The sequence below is a fragment of the Trachurus trachurus genome, assembly GCF_905171665.1.
Source record: "Trachurus trachurus genome assembly, chromosome: 24".
NCBI lineage: Eukaryota > Metazoa > Chordata > Actinopteri > Carangiformes > Carangidae > Trachurus > Trachurus trachurus.
Genome location: NC_139910.1, coordinates 9,428,209 through 9,442,673, shown reverse-complemented (window position 1 = coordinate 9,442,673; position 14,465 = coordinate 9,428,209). Strand labels below are relative to the sequence as shown.

Sequence of the window (14,465 nt, the reverse complement as noted above, 5' to 3'; positions counted from 1 at the left end):
ACACTAGTGAAGTAAGCAGCTGCCTCTGCAGTGCTGAGCAGTGGTGAAATCACTAATCATTTCTTTTTTGCCACCCACAGTCTCTGAGCCAGTCCACGGCCAAACTTTTATCCAGTCTGGACTACTTCTGTTAGGAAAAAGTATCTATCCAGTGTGTGTGTGTGTGTGTGTGTTGTGTTTTGTTTTGTTTTTCTGGGTCCAGTCCCACTCCTGCATGATGAGCCGCTGTGAGACCCTGCATTGCAGTGAGTATCTGGCTGTTAGCTGTCAGGTGTGGTCTCACACACCACAGACTTTAATAAGCCTCCTTTTCTCTACAGCAGGTCGCCCTAAACTCTCATTTACTTTGATGCTGCGTTCACTGACCTGTTGTTATGTGAACAGCTGCAAGGTCACAGTGCCATAGGTAGACAACACATACACGTATAACTATAGGGTTGTTCTATAGTAATATTTTCACATTCAGAGATGTTGGTTTGTTTCCAGCGTATTCTCAGCTTGGCTTATTTTACAGACAAGAAACACACATCCCATCCTTGTGTTCTGACAGATACTATGTGAAATATGTACACACTATATATACACAAACACACACAGGCAAATGCGGACTGATGCAGACTCAATTGACACCCACCCACACGCTGTGCATTCAATCATGCAGCCACAAATACACATACATACAGATACACACACACGCAAACACAAACACACACACACACACACTGTAAACTCACAATGTATTACATACTGTACCCAAACACAAACATGCAGATCTCTCCCTCTCCGTATCCCCGGGGTCCTGTCTTATGTGTTCGCTTTGTTGTTGGAAATGGGAACTTCAATCAGTGCAACAGGAAGTTGCCTCTTAACGAGGCAAGTCATTTCCATTAACTTCCTGTGTTCCTCGTTACCGCTAATTACCACAGAAACAAACTCGTTTAGCATTTTCAATTTAGCCCCGCTCGGTTAGAAAATGCTAATGACACTGTTATGGAGAGCGAGATGGAAATGGACGAGGAAAAAAAATGGCTGGGAGGCAGAAAGAGGCAGAAATCATGCAGAAGAGAAGAGGGAGGTGAGATGTAAAAAGGGAGAGAAACAAATTGGCAAAACTGGAGTAAATTAAAGAGAGGTGGGAAGGCTGTCGAGAGAAAAAAAGGGAATTGAAGGCAACAGAAAGGCGGGGAGATGAAAGGACAAAGGATGAGTAAATACATAATTGAGGACGAGAGGGGAGAGAATTAAAGGAATGAGAGTGTGGCAGATAAAAAGGGAAAAAGAAAATTCAGGAGAGTACGGAGGAGTGGAGGAAGGAGGAACGATGGAAGGAAGTTTGAGGATGGTGGATTAAATAAAGAGGAGGCGAGGAAGGAGAAGACAACAGTAAAAGAAAATAATGACTGATTCAAATTGATCACCTGGAAGGTTTTTATGCTGCATGAAAGTTTGGTATTAATGGTTAAAATCAATACTTTGAAAGTATAAACAAAGCACGCACATCCAAAAAACTGACGCTGGGTGCTGGACAAAAAAGTCAATAATGAAAAAAGGAAAAATCCGCACACCAACAAGGAGCTCCAAAGCACTAAAAATGTATTATCACCGTAAAGGAGTACGCATTAAAATCAATGCTTTGAAATTTCTTTTGCAAAATGAGACGTTTTCTTTGATTGGGTGTTAGGCATCTGTTTAATGATCACTCTCTACTAAATTATCAGTTGGGCCAGTGACAGCTCCATGATAGTTTTATTCCAAATTGAAATATCAGAGGGGAAACTGCGGCAAAACCCTTCATATGATTGCTCATGTCCTGACCAAACACCAAATGGCACTTGGACTATTTTCTATATTTTAAGCCTCCAGGACAGAAAAAAAAGCGAGCATGTGCAAAAAAAAAAAAAAAAAGGCCTCATTTTCCTGAAAAGGCTCCACTGGGTGCCATTGTTTACAAGTGTTATACTCATTCATCTTAATGGTTACTGAGTGCAATAGTGGTCTAACTGCATAAAACCACATAATTAAATGGCTCCTCATCAAACTGAATCTACGAGTACGGACAGTTTAACTCGTGGCGGTACAATCATGCCAAAGCAGCGACGTTCCCTTTCGTCTGCCAAGGGCTTTTTACAGATCAAATCTGAGCGATGACTTTTTGGACAGCATGCGAACCAGCTGCTCCCCCAGGCCAAAGTCCTCAGATTGTGACTCGCTACAGAACTGACCAGATTGTAGAGAAAAAAAAGAAAAAAAAGGCTGGAAGTGCCGAAGAGATAACAACTGGCCTGAACGGATTCATCTCAGTAGCCACCAGTTGGGTTTGAGGACAACATGCAGGCAGAAAAACACACACACACTGCGTTCACTGATGAATAAAACAAATAAAGAAATAAAGATGTCACACAAAGATTTAATGAAGGTTTTCACATCACTGAGAAACACCTGAAAACACAGACTGTCTTTGGGTCGGAGTTTATTTTGCCTCAGTGTGTTTCTAACTGTGAATCTTTTGATAAGACACATCGTCTCATCTCGTCCTCTCTGTCTCAGAGTAGAGATCTGGCTTTGGGTCGGATCCAGAAGAGAGGAAATTACACAAAATATGAATAAGCCTGGGGTCGTTAATTATTGCAGGGCTAATTACAGTACCTGACATCACACCCAACACACACACACACACACCTTTTCCTCTTACTGGGCTACCTGGCATATGGCTGTATGAGGGTCTCCAGTGGCAGAATGAGCGCACACACACACACACACACACACGCACACGCTTACCTGGCATATGGATGTCTCAGGGTCACAGGTGGACGAGTGCCCACTGCACTGGCACTGAACACAGCTGCCCATGCCGGCAGCGATGGGCGCTCTGGACGCTGGAGCAGATGTCAGGGAGCCGGGGCGAAGGCGGTAGAAACCTGCCGCACACTCCTGTGCACGCACACACACACACAGAGAAAGAGAGAGAGAGAGAGACAAAGGGAAAAAGAGACAGATTTAGTACTGTAGGGCAGAGACAGTTGCAGATAATACAAAGAAGATCCAACATTTATTCCCATAGAAAAACAATGTTTCATAGGCACTCACACAATTATCCCTAATAGTTATTTCTCTCGGCAACTGTTGACTTCACTCTCTCTCGCTCTCTCACACACACACACACACTCACAATTAAGAGTTATTCCCCTCAGTAACTTTTAACACACACATGCCAGCACCCTCACGTACCCTCCCAACGCTCACACACTTAAACACACACACACACATCCACACATCCACACACACATACGCATCCACATGCAAGGTAACTCTCTCTGCCTCTCTCTCCTGTTCAGTAATAATTAATGGAGTCCATTTAAAGACCCATCTGTTCCCTCTGCTAGCGCTAAACGCTTGTTTAAAAATACTTTATTAACAACGGCGGCAGCTACAAATAGAACGGCCATCTGTCAGCCGAGCCCTCTACGACCTGAAACATTTCAAGTTTAGCTACCGTTTGCTGTTTGGCTGCCATTTGGCGCTTTTTCAACGGTATCTGTAGCTTCTAAATTATGTCCAATGATTATTTTTTTTATTCAGGCAATATAGACGGCTGTGTCTGTGCACTCCAAGAAACAGCAACAAAGTGAAACAGAGGTTTTAAAAAAATAAAACATAGTTAAAAGTTTTGGGGGTAACACGCGTGCTCCTTTGAGATTAATACAATAATACCTAAATGACCCTCAGGCGCCGTCGTCCAGTGGAATTGCCCAGAACTGTTGCCTCCATATGTCATAAGCTGTCTCTACAAAATCCTCATTAAACTAAAGATTGAGTCGCTGCTATATGCTTGCTGTGGCTTAAGAGAAGGAGCTGGAAGCAGCTGAAAGTCAATTGCTTTGACAAAAATCAAAAGTGAGTGGAGGAAGCGCTCAGTGAGGCTTAATCCTGGCCGGGCAAAGCAAAGAGTCTCAAAGGCGTCGCAGAGGCTTAATACTGAAATAAATGTAAATTGGAAACTTGTGAGATACTATTGAAAGCCGAGGATATGACCTCCATGTTTACATTCACTCTCAGTAGAAAGGCAAGCGGACAAATAAAATAAATAAATATGAAAAAAGAAAAAAAAAACACTCATTTCTCTGCGCACTGAAGGAGGAGGAGAGTTCAGCTCCCTCTGTAATTAATGTTTGTATTAATGTACGCTCCAACGTCAGCGACAGAACTGTATCAATACAAACTCTGTCTTTTAACTTTAGTAATATCCTCACCATGCACTCCTTTGTATTTCCTTTGTCTTTGATGTTTTATTTGATCTAATGTCGTCCGGCCCTTTTGAAGAACTTTCATCACACACACGTCATTAAAAATACCGAGTTACAGGAACTTAGTGATGTATTTTACATTGATATTCACTGGCTCCATTGTGACTGATGCTTTCAGATCCCCTAACTTCTACCAACAAAAAAAGAAGTTTTCCACATTATATAACAAAGTCGAAAGGAAGAAACACAGTCTCCTGTAACCTGGAAAGAGTTCAGATTAACACTATTGGTTTATAATTGTTGGCGATCTAATTTGACATGTTTTTGGGGGAATAATTTCCAAATGTTGGTTAACAGGAATAAGATATTGCTGAAGATACAGTAAGTCAAAGTGTCTTAGATGTCTCATATTGCTTAGTACAGTACATGTGTTGGACGCAACAGTTTTCAGGTAACAAAGGTAGCAAATATTGTTACTTGATTTTATGCCTCTATTCAACATATCAATATCATTATTGGCTTCAAATATCTGGTTCTGATCAATTACTGATGATATATGTTCTTAACAAAGCCACAGGTTACAATTTGCATTTGTGAACAAGTTTTTACCAAATGCCCTTCAAAATAAAACCCTTAATTTACTCATCATTCACAAGTGCTGTAGAAGTACTGATCTAGAAGTACTGGATTAAGTACAGATTTAAATTTTAGATTTATTTTTTCATAACTATTACTTCATTGACAGGTGCGGTGGAGTGGGACAGGAAACAGGGAGACTATATAATCCATCTGGTTGGTCGTCAAACCGGTGATGTCCTGCTCAAGGCCCATATGGTACATATGTTCACCACTTCACCACAAAAGCACTTTCAGAAACACTTACTGAAAGGCAACCACTCCATATACTGTAGTATGTGTGTGTGTGTGTGCATGTGTGTGTTTAGTTGTGCACCCACCTCACAGGAGAATCCAGAGTATCCAAGCGGACAGTCACATTTTTCTATCTGATGGGCTTTCTCGCTCTCTTTGGTCGGCCGTCCCTCTTCAGCCACCGTCAGGCTGATCTCTGAAATACTAAGAAGGGACGACACAGGGATGTAACACAACTGTCCAGCTGTTTCTGTGTGTTGTCAATAGCACTTATTTGTGGGGACATGAGGAAACTCTGAGGCTGAGGTACTGTACTTGCCTTTCATCATGTCTAAGTAGACATACAAGAGGATTATAATAATATTCATATAATATGAGGAAACCTTGAGAGAACTGTGGTGATTATTAGCAGCAGGTCATAATGTTTCTGCTGTGGAAAAGGCCTTTAGTGGAGACAGTTTTCATTATTACACCTTCAGATAAAAAACGAGAGGGAAATTTCTCCCATAGGTTATCATTTAGCCAGCTATCAAATTTCACATTTATTAATGGACAACACTCTGTGGAGCCACAGGGAACTGCCTGTGTGTGTGTGTGCAAGTGTGTGTGCGTGTTACCGGCTGTGTCTCATCAAGTTGCCGTGTGATGCCTTAATTAGGATGTAGTCCACATAGAACAAAACGTCCATGAAGTCCTCTCGAGTCATGGACCTGCCATCTGCGTGCTTCCACTCATGCTAAGCACACATAAGCACACACACAGATACAAAACACTGAATACACTGAGAAATCAATTCTACCATTAAAGTCTATTAACAATATGCAGTAATAGATGTTTGTGCTGACAGACAGAGCTTTAATACTTTGAGTTGCATTAAATAAATATTTAACTCAAATATCTTTTATTATGTTTCAATGTTTAACTCATATCCAAAGCTCTACTGTACCTCTGTCATGTCGATCTCATGGCGGGTGAGCTGACCAATCTGGAGTCCCGTTGTGTGGCGTGTCATCAGGATGCTGTGGTTGGGCCCGCCCTTTATGATGACCTGAGGCTCGTAGGAGGAAGGACCGGTCTCATCTCTGGCCTCGAAGTACACTGCGTATTTCAGCTGGCCACCGTACGCTGTGATCTAAAGTCAGGGAGTTAAAACAAAAAAAGACTGTAGGACAGAATAAAAACAAAAGCACTGCCCTGTTATTAACCACAAACACTGTGAGGTTTTCTCACCATGGAGCCTTTGAACTGCTCCGGCAGTTTCCAGTAGTAGGGCTCAGACAGAGTCGAGGTGACCAGGTCTGCATGGGCGAGAATCTCAGGGTGCTGGAAGCTCACGCCTCTCCTCGTCTCCACGGTGTTGGCTTTATCCACCAGGGGGAGCACCGTCTGCTCCGGCTTCAGGGCCAACTGCAGCAGAGCGAACAACAAAGACGCCAACATTAAAGGTCTCATACTGTATGTTGAAAATGGGAAAAGAGCAGATCGCTTTGTACTGCAATTCCTCAAAGCTCAGACAGCAACATGGTCCGCCAGGTTTACAAGCCGGTCTTTGATCAGGTGCCTCAACACTGGATATTCATAATAGCTATCCATCTAATTTGCATAACCCCGCCCCCTCAGAGAGCCGCTTCCCAGGTCATGGATGGATTTTAATTTTTGACATTTGCTTCAGGCTTTTTGGGTGTGTGGCATGTTTTACTATACATTCCTTATAGAGCCAGGCTCTATACAATGCTACAGTACCCAAACTAATATTGGAAAGGATCTATAAGTGAGTAAAATAATTTTAATAAAGAGATTCATGAGTTGGTGATTTCATTTTTGCACACACATTGTGCTGCAAGATACTGTAGCTTTTATGTGTATGTGCATGTGTATGTGTACTGTATGTGCTACAACATGGCTAATGTTAGTTAACAGTGTATTTTATTACATATTAGATAAACTAAAGTGTTTTTCTTTTTTATTGAAGAGAATATTAGACACCTCTAAAACCCTTGAACTAGGTCAGTGGTTCTCAAACTTTTTTACATCAAGGACACCTAAAGTGACAAAAATTAGACCACAGACCCCCATTGGACAAGATTTTGAAACACAAATACCAGAAATACACAGGAAATTGTTCTCAGACTGAATAACGTTACTTTCTTAGTCAATGTATATTCAAATTAGGGTCAATGGTGTGAATTTTTGAGAAAAAAAGAGAGAAATTTCTGGAAAAAAGTGGTCAAGTTCAAAAAAAATTCTAGAAAATAAAGGTTGTTAAAACATGTTAAAACATTTCTAGAAAAAACTGGTAAAAATTTCTCAAAAGAAATTTCTCCCAAAAAGTCTTTTTTTTTTAATTCTAGAAAAAACTGGTAAAATTTCAAGAAAAAGTTGGGGACCCCCTTGAACCCTCTCAAGGACCCCTGGGGTTCCCCGGACCCCACTTTGAAAACCACTGAACTACTGTAGGTAACTGCATAATACTAAATATACTGAGTATAAAGGTTGAAACTGTTCTTGGAACAAGTGCTATGATTAGTTTAAATGGTGTTCAATAGCTGCCAATCACAGATCCGTTATGACTGACACTTGAGGTTGAGTCATAGACACAGATATAGATTTTAGTGACAGTTTTCTATTTCTTCAAGAAGAACTTGACACAAACTCAACAAGATACAGCATATGTGCAAATATGGGTGGGTACAGTAATACATGATGAAATCACATAAGATGTTCTGCATAGATTACACAACCCTGTAAATCAGGTGTACATGAGTCATGTCTTGCGTGGTGTCTCTGTCTTTCTGGGGTTTTTTTGTTCTGTTACACAACCACATTTCTTCTCCCTCACCTCCTGACTCAAACAGAGCTCCACCCTCACTGGTCTTTTGAGTCTGGCAGACTCAGATTTAAATTTTCTTTCTTTTTTTGTGCTTTTTTTGTGCTTTTTGCCTGAGACTCCCGACTTGTTACAGAAAATTTCAGTATCTTTCTTCTCTTTCCTCGGTGTCTTGTTTCATCTGTGGGCACAGAGGATTATGGAGTATCCAGTTTAATGAGGACACATCTATGCAGCTCTTTTTTTCCAGCCTCTTTCTGTGAAACAGTCAAACTAATTTGAACAGTCTGAGAATATTTATCTGCTGTTTATTGGAGAGCGATCTTTACTCCTCAGCTGAATCTAATGGGATTTAGTTGCAATCCTGTTGCAGGAGTCACAGATGTGCATGTTGTGTAAACCAAACACCTCGGCTCCCCTCAGCTTCAGTCAAGCCGCATCTCAACAGTTTAATACACAACTGTGTGTTGCACTGTATACACCCCTATAAATGTGTGACACCTGCAAGATTAAAGGCATGACAAAAAACTATTTTTTCCCTCTTTTTTGATAATTTGCACACAAAAAGTGACTTTCAATGGCTTCCTGGAATAGCACAAGACCTTGATGTGGGATTTTATAATTATGTTAATGTCAATGAACTGAAAAACATTCTTTTTTTCTGAGTTAGTACTTCTTACCTGGCATTTATATTGGTGGTCAGAGTCCATTAACGTAAATGTCTTTCTATTCTGAATATAACTTGAAACTAATGGTATCACGCTGTTTCTTGCCATCTAATCATATCTGAGTTATTACAGGAAGTCTGGAGAAATTCTTGCCCTTTCTTTCTCATTCTCTCCGTCTCCCACTTTATGTGCTGATATTTCAATATTACCTGAATAATATCAGGGTTTATTATTGACTGTGGGTTGTGGTTGAGTGGACCGATTTTAAAAATAGATTCATCTGCTCAAGCCTGGATCTCTCTCTCTCTTTATCTCTCTTTCTCTGTATCGCCAGTGTTTGTCCAGCTACACATGGTCCAGCGGTGTTGATATGCGGATATTGTGTGAATAATATCCCGGGCATTATGAAACAGTGGTCTTTGGCTGAGTGGACTGAATCTGTAATCTATCAGGTTACTATATAGCTCGGGCACACCGGGCAATACTGGCTGCATAATAAAAGAGGAAGTCACATGTGGGATAGAAAATTGCCAATTTCTGGGGTAAGTATTAGTAAAAATGAATTCAATTCCAAACATTTATATACAAGATGTGGTTTCTCATTTGCAATTTCTTTGATAAATATTACGAAATCAAATCAGTAACAGGGACAGAGACAACACAATTACTTTCTCATGGAAGTGAGTTATGGGAGGAAAATATTACTTTCTTCACTCGCTAGTTTGTAAATCATTGTCTCACCACAGACTTTTAAATATATAATACATTTTAAATATTCCTTATGGACTTTTGAATCTCTCTGAGGTCCTGTAACTCAAATATCAAGTCCAGGATTCGTGGTTTTGTCTTACCAGGTGATGCTGAGAAAAAGTCTTTACAAGAGCCTTGCAAAATTAAAACTTTGCAGAGGCTGTTATTCCTTTGTTTTTATTTGATAGCTTTGAAAAAACTGTATCACTAACTTTGCACATTTCTCTCACAAACTGTAGAAGAGAAGAAGAAGTAGATCTTCATTATTCAGTCGCATGTAGCAGCACTTTATAATTCTGAGTTTTATACACTTTAAAAGGTCATACGGCTCCTTTTAGAAGTGGAATATGTAACATTGCTGGCTTCATTGCTGCTATGTTATGTCAGGGTTGTTATGGAAAGAGCCATGTGCAAAATTTAACACCTCCAATGGATTAATGTATCCAGGATATTAAGAGTTTAGACATTTACTGTATAGATAAAGGTAATTATTTTATTTATTTGGGATGTCTTGCTTATTGTTTCACAGCTCAGCAACAAGTGACTGGTTAAAAATTAAAAATCTACTGCTATTTGTCTGCAGGAAGCTCTCTCTTCTTTCAGGAGAGATTCCTCTTTAAAGTATTCTCCATCTTTTCTTTTCTCTTATCAGATCTTAGATCGTATCTCAGCTCTTTCTACATGTTATTTAAGTATATTAGAGCAGATCGACACAACAGCTTTTAACAACCAGTAAATATTCAGTTCTCCCATCAGAGATACCACATAATAGGCTGTGTATGGAAGAATGTGTGTGTGTGTGTGTCCCACTCCCATAACCTCTGTGTAATCCCTTGTAGTGTGAGTTTATATGTTTGTGCATGTGTACGGTGTTTGTGTCCTGTATGTGTATAGTGTCAAGATATGGTGGCTCTGTGTGTGTGTTGAGTGTGAGTGTGACTGTGTGTGACTGTGTGTGTGTGTGTGTGTGTGTGTGTGTGTGTGTGTGTGTGTGTGTGTGTGTGTGTGTGTGTGTGTGTGTGTGTGTGTCTGTGTGTGTGTGTGTGTCTGCGTGTGTGTGTGTGTGTCCCACTCCACTCTGTGTAATCTCACGACTCAGTGGTTCAGAGAAAATCTCCCACTTTCCAATAAACTCTCCATTTTTTCTCTTTCTCTCTGTCCAGCTCCTCTTTCTCTCTCTCTCTATTTCTCTCTGTCTCTGTCTCTCTCTCTCTCTGTCTGTCTGTCAACAATAAATGAAGTGCATGTTTGTCTTTCAAATGAAACCCCTCACTACGCTGCAACCAAAAAACTCTTCAGTTACCACGGAAACGCCCATTTATTCCTGATGGTAACCCTTTCTGTGATGATGAGGAGCCGTAGGCTGCCAATCAACATCTGAAATCAACAAAACTTGTAAATAAATCTGCAGGAGAAATTCAAGCAGAATAGATTTTCTATTTTTATAAAATATTTATATTTGTAAAAAAAAAAAAAAAAAAAGTTATTTCATGACAATATAATAGCTTACTATATAAAATGCTGTACAACATGATACAAGCTGTGAATATATGTAACTGTCATTTTTAAAAATCCTTACACCTTTCATGACCTGAGGCTGAGATTAAGGCAATAAAACCATCTGCCCTTTAATTAGATGTTTTGATTCTGCTCTGTTATTCCCACTTCTCTAATCTTTGTAAATATCACCCCACCTTCCTTACATTTTCATTTTCACAGCCCAGTCCCTGTCGACAGCTGCCGAAATTTAAAACACTCATCCGTTTTCTTACTTGGGGAACAAAAAGGAAAGCAGCCTATAATTAGTTCGACTAACTTTAAATACATAAATTAGCCCCTGATCATCCATAAATAGTGATTAATGAAAGACATGAAGGTTACAACGTTGGTGTGTAATGCAGAGTCAGTTGCAGGCAGCCAGCCGTCAAATGTGCTGTTTCAGGAAAGAGTCTGGCACCGACCGTCTGTACAGCGAGTACAGCTCACAGCCCAACGCTGAAGAGACTGTTTCTGATCTCACATCAGCAGCAGAGAAGGATCCAGGTCAGAAAGTACTGTTTTGAGTTATTAGTGACATCAAAGGGGATTTTTAGATGAAGAAAAATCTAAATATCTAAAGGCATATATTTATTTGTGAAGAATAAATAAAGTTTCACTATTGTTGTTCTCTGGCACTTTCAGTTCCTGATTTTGTTTTAGTATAAAAACAACAAAACTGTCTCTGAATTGATTTCACATCATAAATAATCAGACAGATCCAGCTGTTTTAGTCTTTGTGAAACTTTTTTTTAAAGAAACTCACAGGAAAGTAAGAAGGAAATCAACAGAAATGTGTCTACTCACCCACATCCTGATCAGTCCTTGTGCCTCTGTGCAGGACTCCGTGAGCCCGTAACAGTAACAGTGGCTGCAGCCCAGAGGGTTTCGCACCGACAACCCAAACGTGTCGGGTTTACAGCGTTCACAGTTGTGTCCCTCCACGTTGGCCTGCAGAGAATAACAAACATACAGTAGATGAGCTTTTGCAATTCTTTATTGAAATCTTAAAAGGATAGTTCAACATTTTGGCAAATTGGCCCATTGTCAGTGCAAGCTATTTTTAGAACGGCGGAGCAGAGTCATGAGCTGCTCAGAGCTACGCTACGGAGGCTAATGGGGTTTCTTGGTTTCCCTCATCAAACTCATCAAATACACAATCCAACAACTCCAAAACGCTCTGGTGGACAAGTTGTGACCTGCACATTCACCACGCTATGGGATAATAACAGAACGTTACAAGACAGAGTTGTTTTAGAGGTAAATTCATGCAAAACCGCTGATGCGCGTTACCTTCAGGGACAGTTTTTCAGCAAGCAGTCTCTGCATTTGCCTCGAAAACAACTCCGTCTCATATATCAACTCATAGCGTGGTGAATGTGCAGGTCACAACTTGTCCACGAGAGCATTTTGGGGTTGTTGGATTGGCCAATTTGCTAAGATGTTGAACTATCCCTTTAACATTGTTTTCAAGCCAAATTCACTTAGTTAAAGTCATGTGACAACACTCAAAAGAGCAAAATCCACTCAGCTTGTTCTTGAGGCTACAAATTAAAACTGATTTGAAAACTTAATCCAGATTTAATACCATCTAAATATTTAGTCACTTAATCAACCAATATACTGTACAACTAATAGCAAAGTGATGAGATGAAGCTGTTACAGTGAAAGAGTTTCCTGTCCTGGGAGTGGACTGAGCAGCTGAGTGCTTTTGGGATTTTATAGTTTGCATCAGGACCCATAAATTGTAAAGATGTCAGACCTCAAAAGTCCTTCAGGTGAAAAAGTGTCTCTCTAACCTCGAGTCTGGCTCCGCTGTTTACACTCATCTGGGGTGTAACATTTTAAGTGCGTCAGACTCTTTGATTTGTCATTATTTCATCGCACCAATACTACGCTAAAAAAAAAAAAAACACAAAATGCATTTGATGGCTTTGCTGCACTGAGCTTGAAATAAATAAGAGCACCACTGCAGCTGCACCAAATGTTTACCTTTTGGAGTAAATAAGCCGAGAGCTGACTGGTCTAAAATGGGATTGTGGACAGGGCTGCGTATTAAGCCCTCGCCTTCTGCTAAGAAAAGGCTTACAGTGCTGTCAACAAAACATCATCCAATTAATGCTGAGTTCTGTCAAAAAGTCCTGCAGGTTAGTGAGGGAGGGCCAAGAACAACAGCATGGGCAGATATGGTGAAGTAAACTGGAGATATAGTAGTCCGCCTTAATACCTGAGGTCATTATTTTCTTTTACAAAGGCTGCAAGGATGATTTTGAGATTTTATTCTATAACATCTGAAAATATTAATCCCATTAGAGTGATGTTTTAACCCCTTCTGTTGTCTAACAGCAGCTCCAACTCAAATGTATTTAATGTTATTCAAACAGATAAAAGGTGGAAAAGCAGGAATTGGTGAATTTTTAAGTGTGTTTCAGGAGAAGCTGTGACATTAAACAGTCCTTTTATGCTAAAACACTGGCGCTGCATGTTGATTTCTGATCAATGAAAGCTCAGCTGCACCTTATACATCCACAGAAGTAAAGGTACAGACAGACAGGGAGACAGGAGGCTGGCATAACATGTCACACACAGCCAGAATAGCAGGTAAGAGACAGGTACCAGGTGACAAATGACTGTTTGAGTGACAGGCAGTCAACCTCCTACCCGCTCACAGTGAAGATGACACTCAATGATCTGAGGCCTCATTACAGGCCATGGATCAGATGTGTGTGTGTGTGTGTGTGTGTGTGTGTGTGTGTGTGTGCGTGGATATATGTGTGTGTCAGCGTGTCAGTGACTGTGTGTTTATGCAAAAGTTTGTTTTAGCATTTGTCACTGTCTATAAGGAATAATGTGATCACCAAGTGACAGCAGAGATGAAAGGTGTCTCCAGTCTGGGTGTGCCATATATTGAATATATGAGTGTGTGTGTGTGTGTGTGTGTGTGTGTGTGTGTGTGTGTGTGTGTGTGTGTGTGTGTGTGTGTGTGTGTGTGTGTGTGTGTGTGTGTGTGTCTCAAGGAGAAGCAGAGAGAGAGATAAGGCAGTGACAGCAGGAGATCAGAATATCAAACCACCTCAGGTTCTCTCATATGTAACATTTTACCACTTTCACCAGTACAAATCACACACACACAGGCACGTTCTCTCTCTCTCTCACACACACACAGAAAATAAACACACTGACTGGATGTGGTGGTGTATACCCTGTCCTCTTTTTTAAAAAGTAGTTAACTGTCAATCAAGACATCCGTCCTTGACATCAGATATCAGGAATCTTCACTTCAGTTCTGCAGCTTAGTTTAACTCCACGTATCAATGGTCTAATTTCAACACAATCTACACATTCAGCTATAAGTAAGCAAGAATATCTGGCAAAACAAATTGCACAGTCTAGTGTCAGAGATACAATTTTCACCTGCTCTGAAGAATAAACAGTCTAATACCTAATCAGACTGTATCCTGAAGAGCTGCAGATCCCTCAAGTAGGATGAAGGGATTCACACTGGGTGTGTTTGCAACGCAAATCATGTCAAAGTCAAGTTATTTCACCTCCTTGTGTCATTTGTGCCAC

The 14,465-nt window shown here is 40.4% G+C and overlaps 1 protein-coding gene across 1 annotated transcript in view; it reads right to left on the bottom strand.

Annotated features, from left to right (window-relative positions):
* lama2 (laminin, alpha 2) overlaps positions 1 to 14,465 on the bottom strand; it is a 195,573-nt gene that overhangs the window by 56,726 nt on the left and 124,382 nt on the right. Inside the window, exons 28-33 of the mRNA XM_084000340.1 lie at positions 11,703 to 11,846; positions 6,345 to 6,521; positions 6,061 to 6,246; positions 5,732 to 5,850; positions 5,201 to 5,318; positions 2,779 to 2,931 (exon numbers count right to left, since the gene is read on the bottom strand). Coding sequence (XP_083856466.1) covers positions 2,779 to 2,931; positions 5,201 to 5,318; positions 5,732 to 5,850; positions 6,061 to 6,246; positions 6,345 to 6,521; positions 11,703 to 11,846 — 897 coding nt within the window. The remainder of the gene's footprint in view (positions 1 to 2,778; positions 2,932 to 5,200; positions 5,319 to 5,731; positions 5,851 to 6,060; positions 6,247 to 6,344; positions 6,522 to 11,702; positions 11,847 to 14,465) is intronic.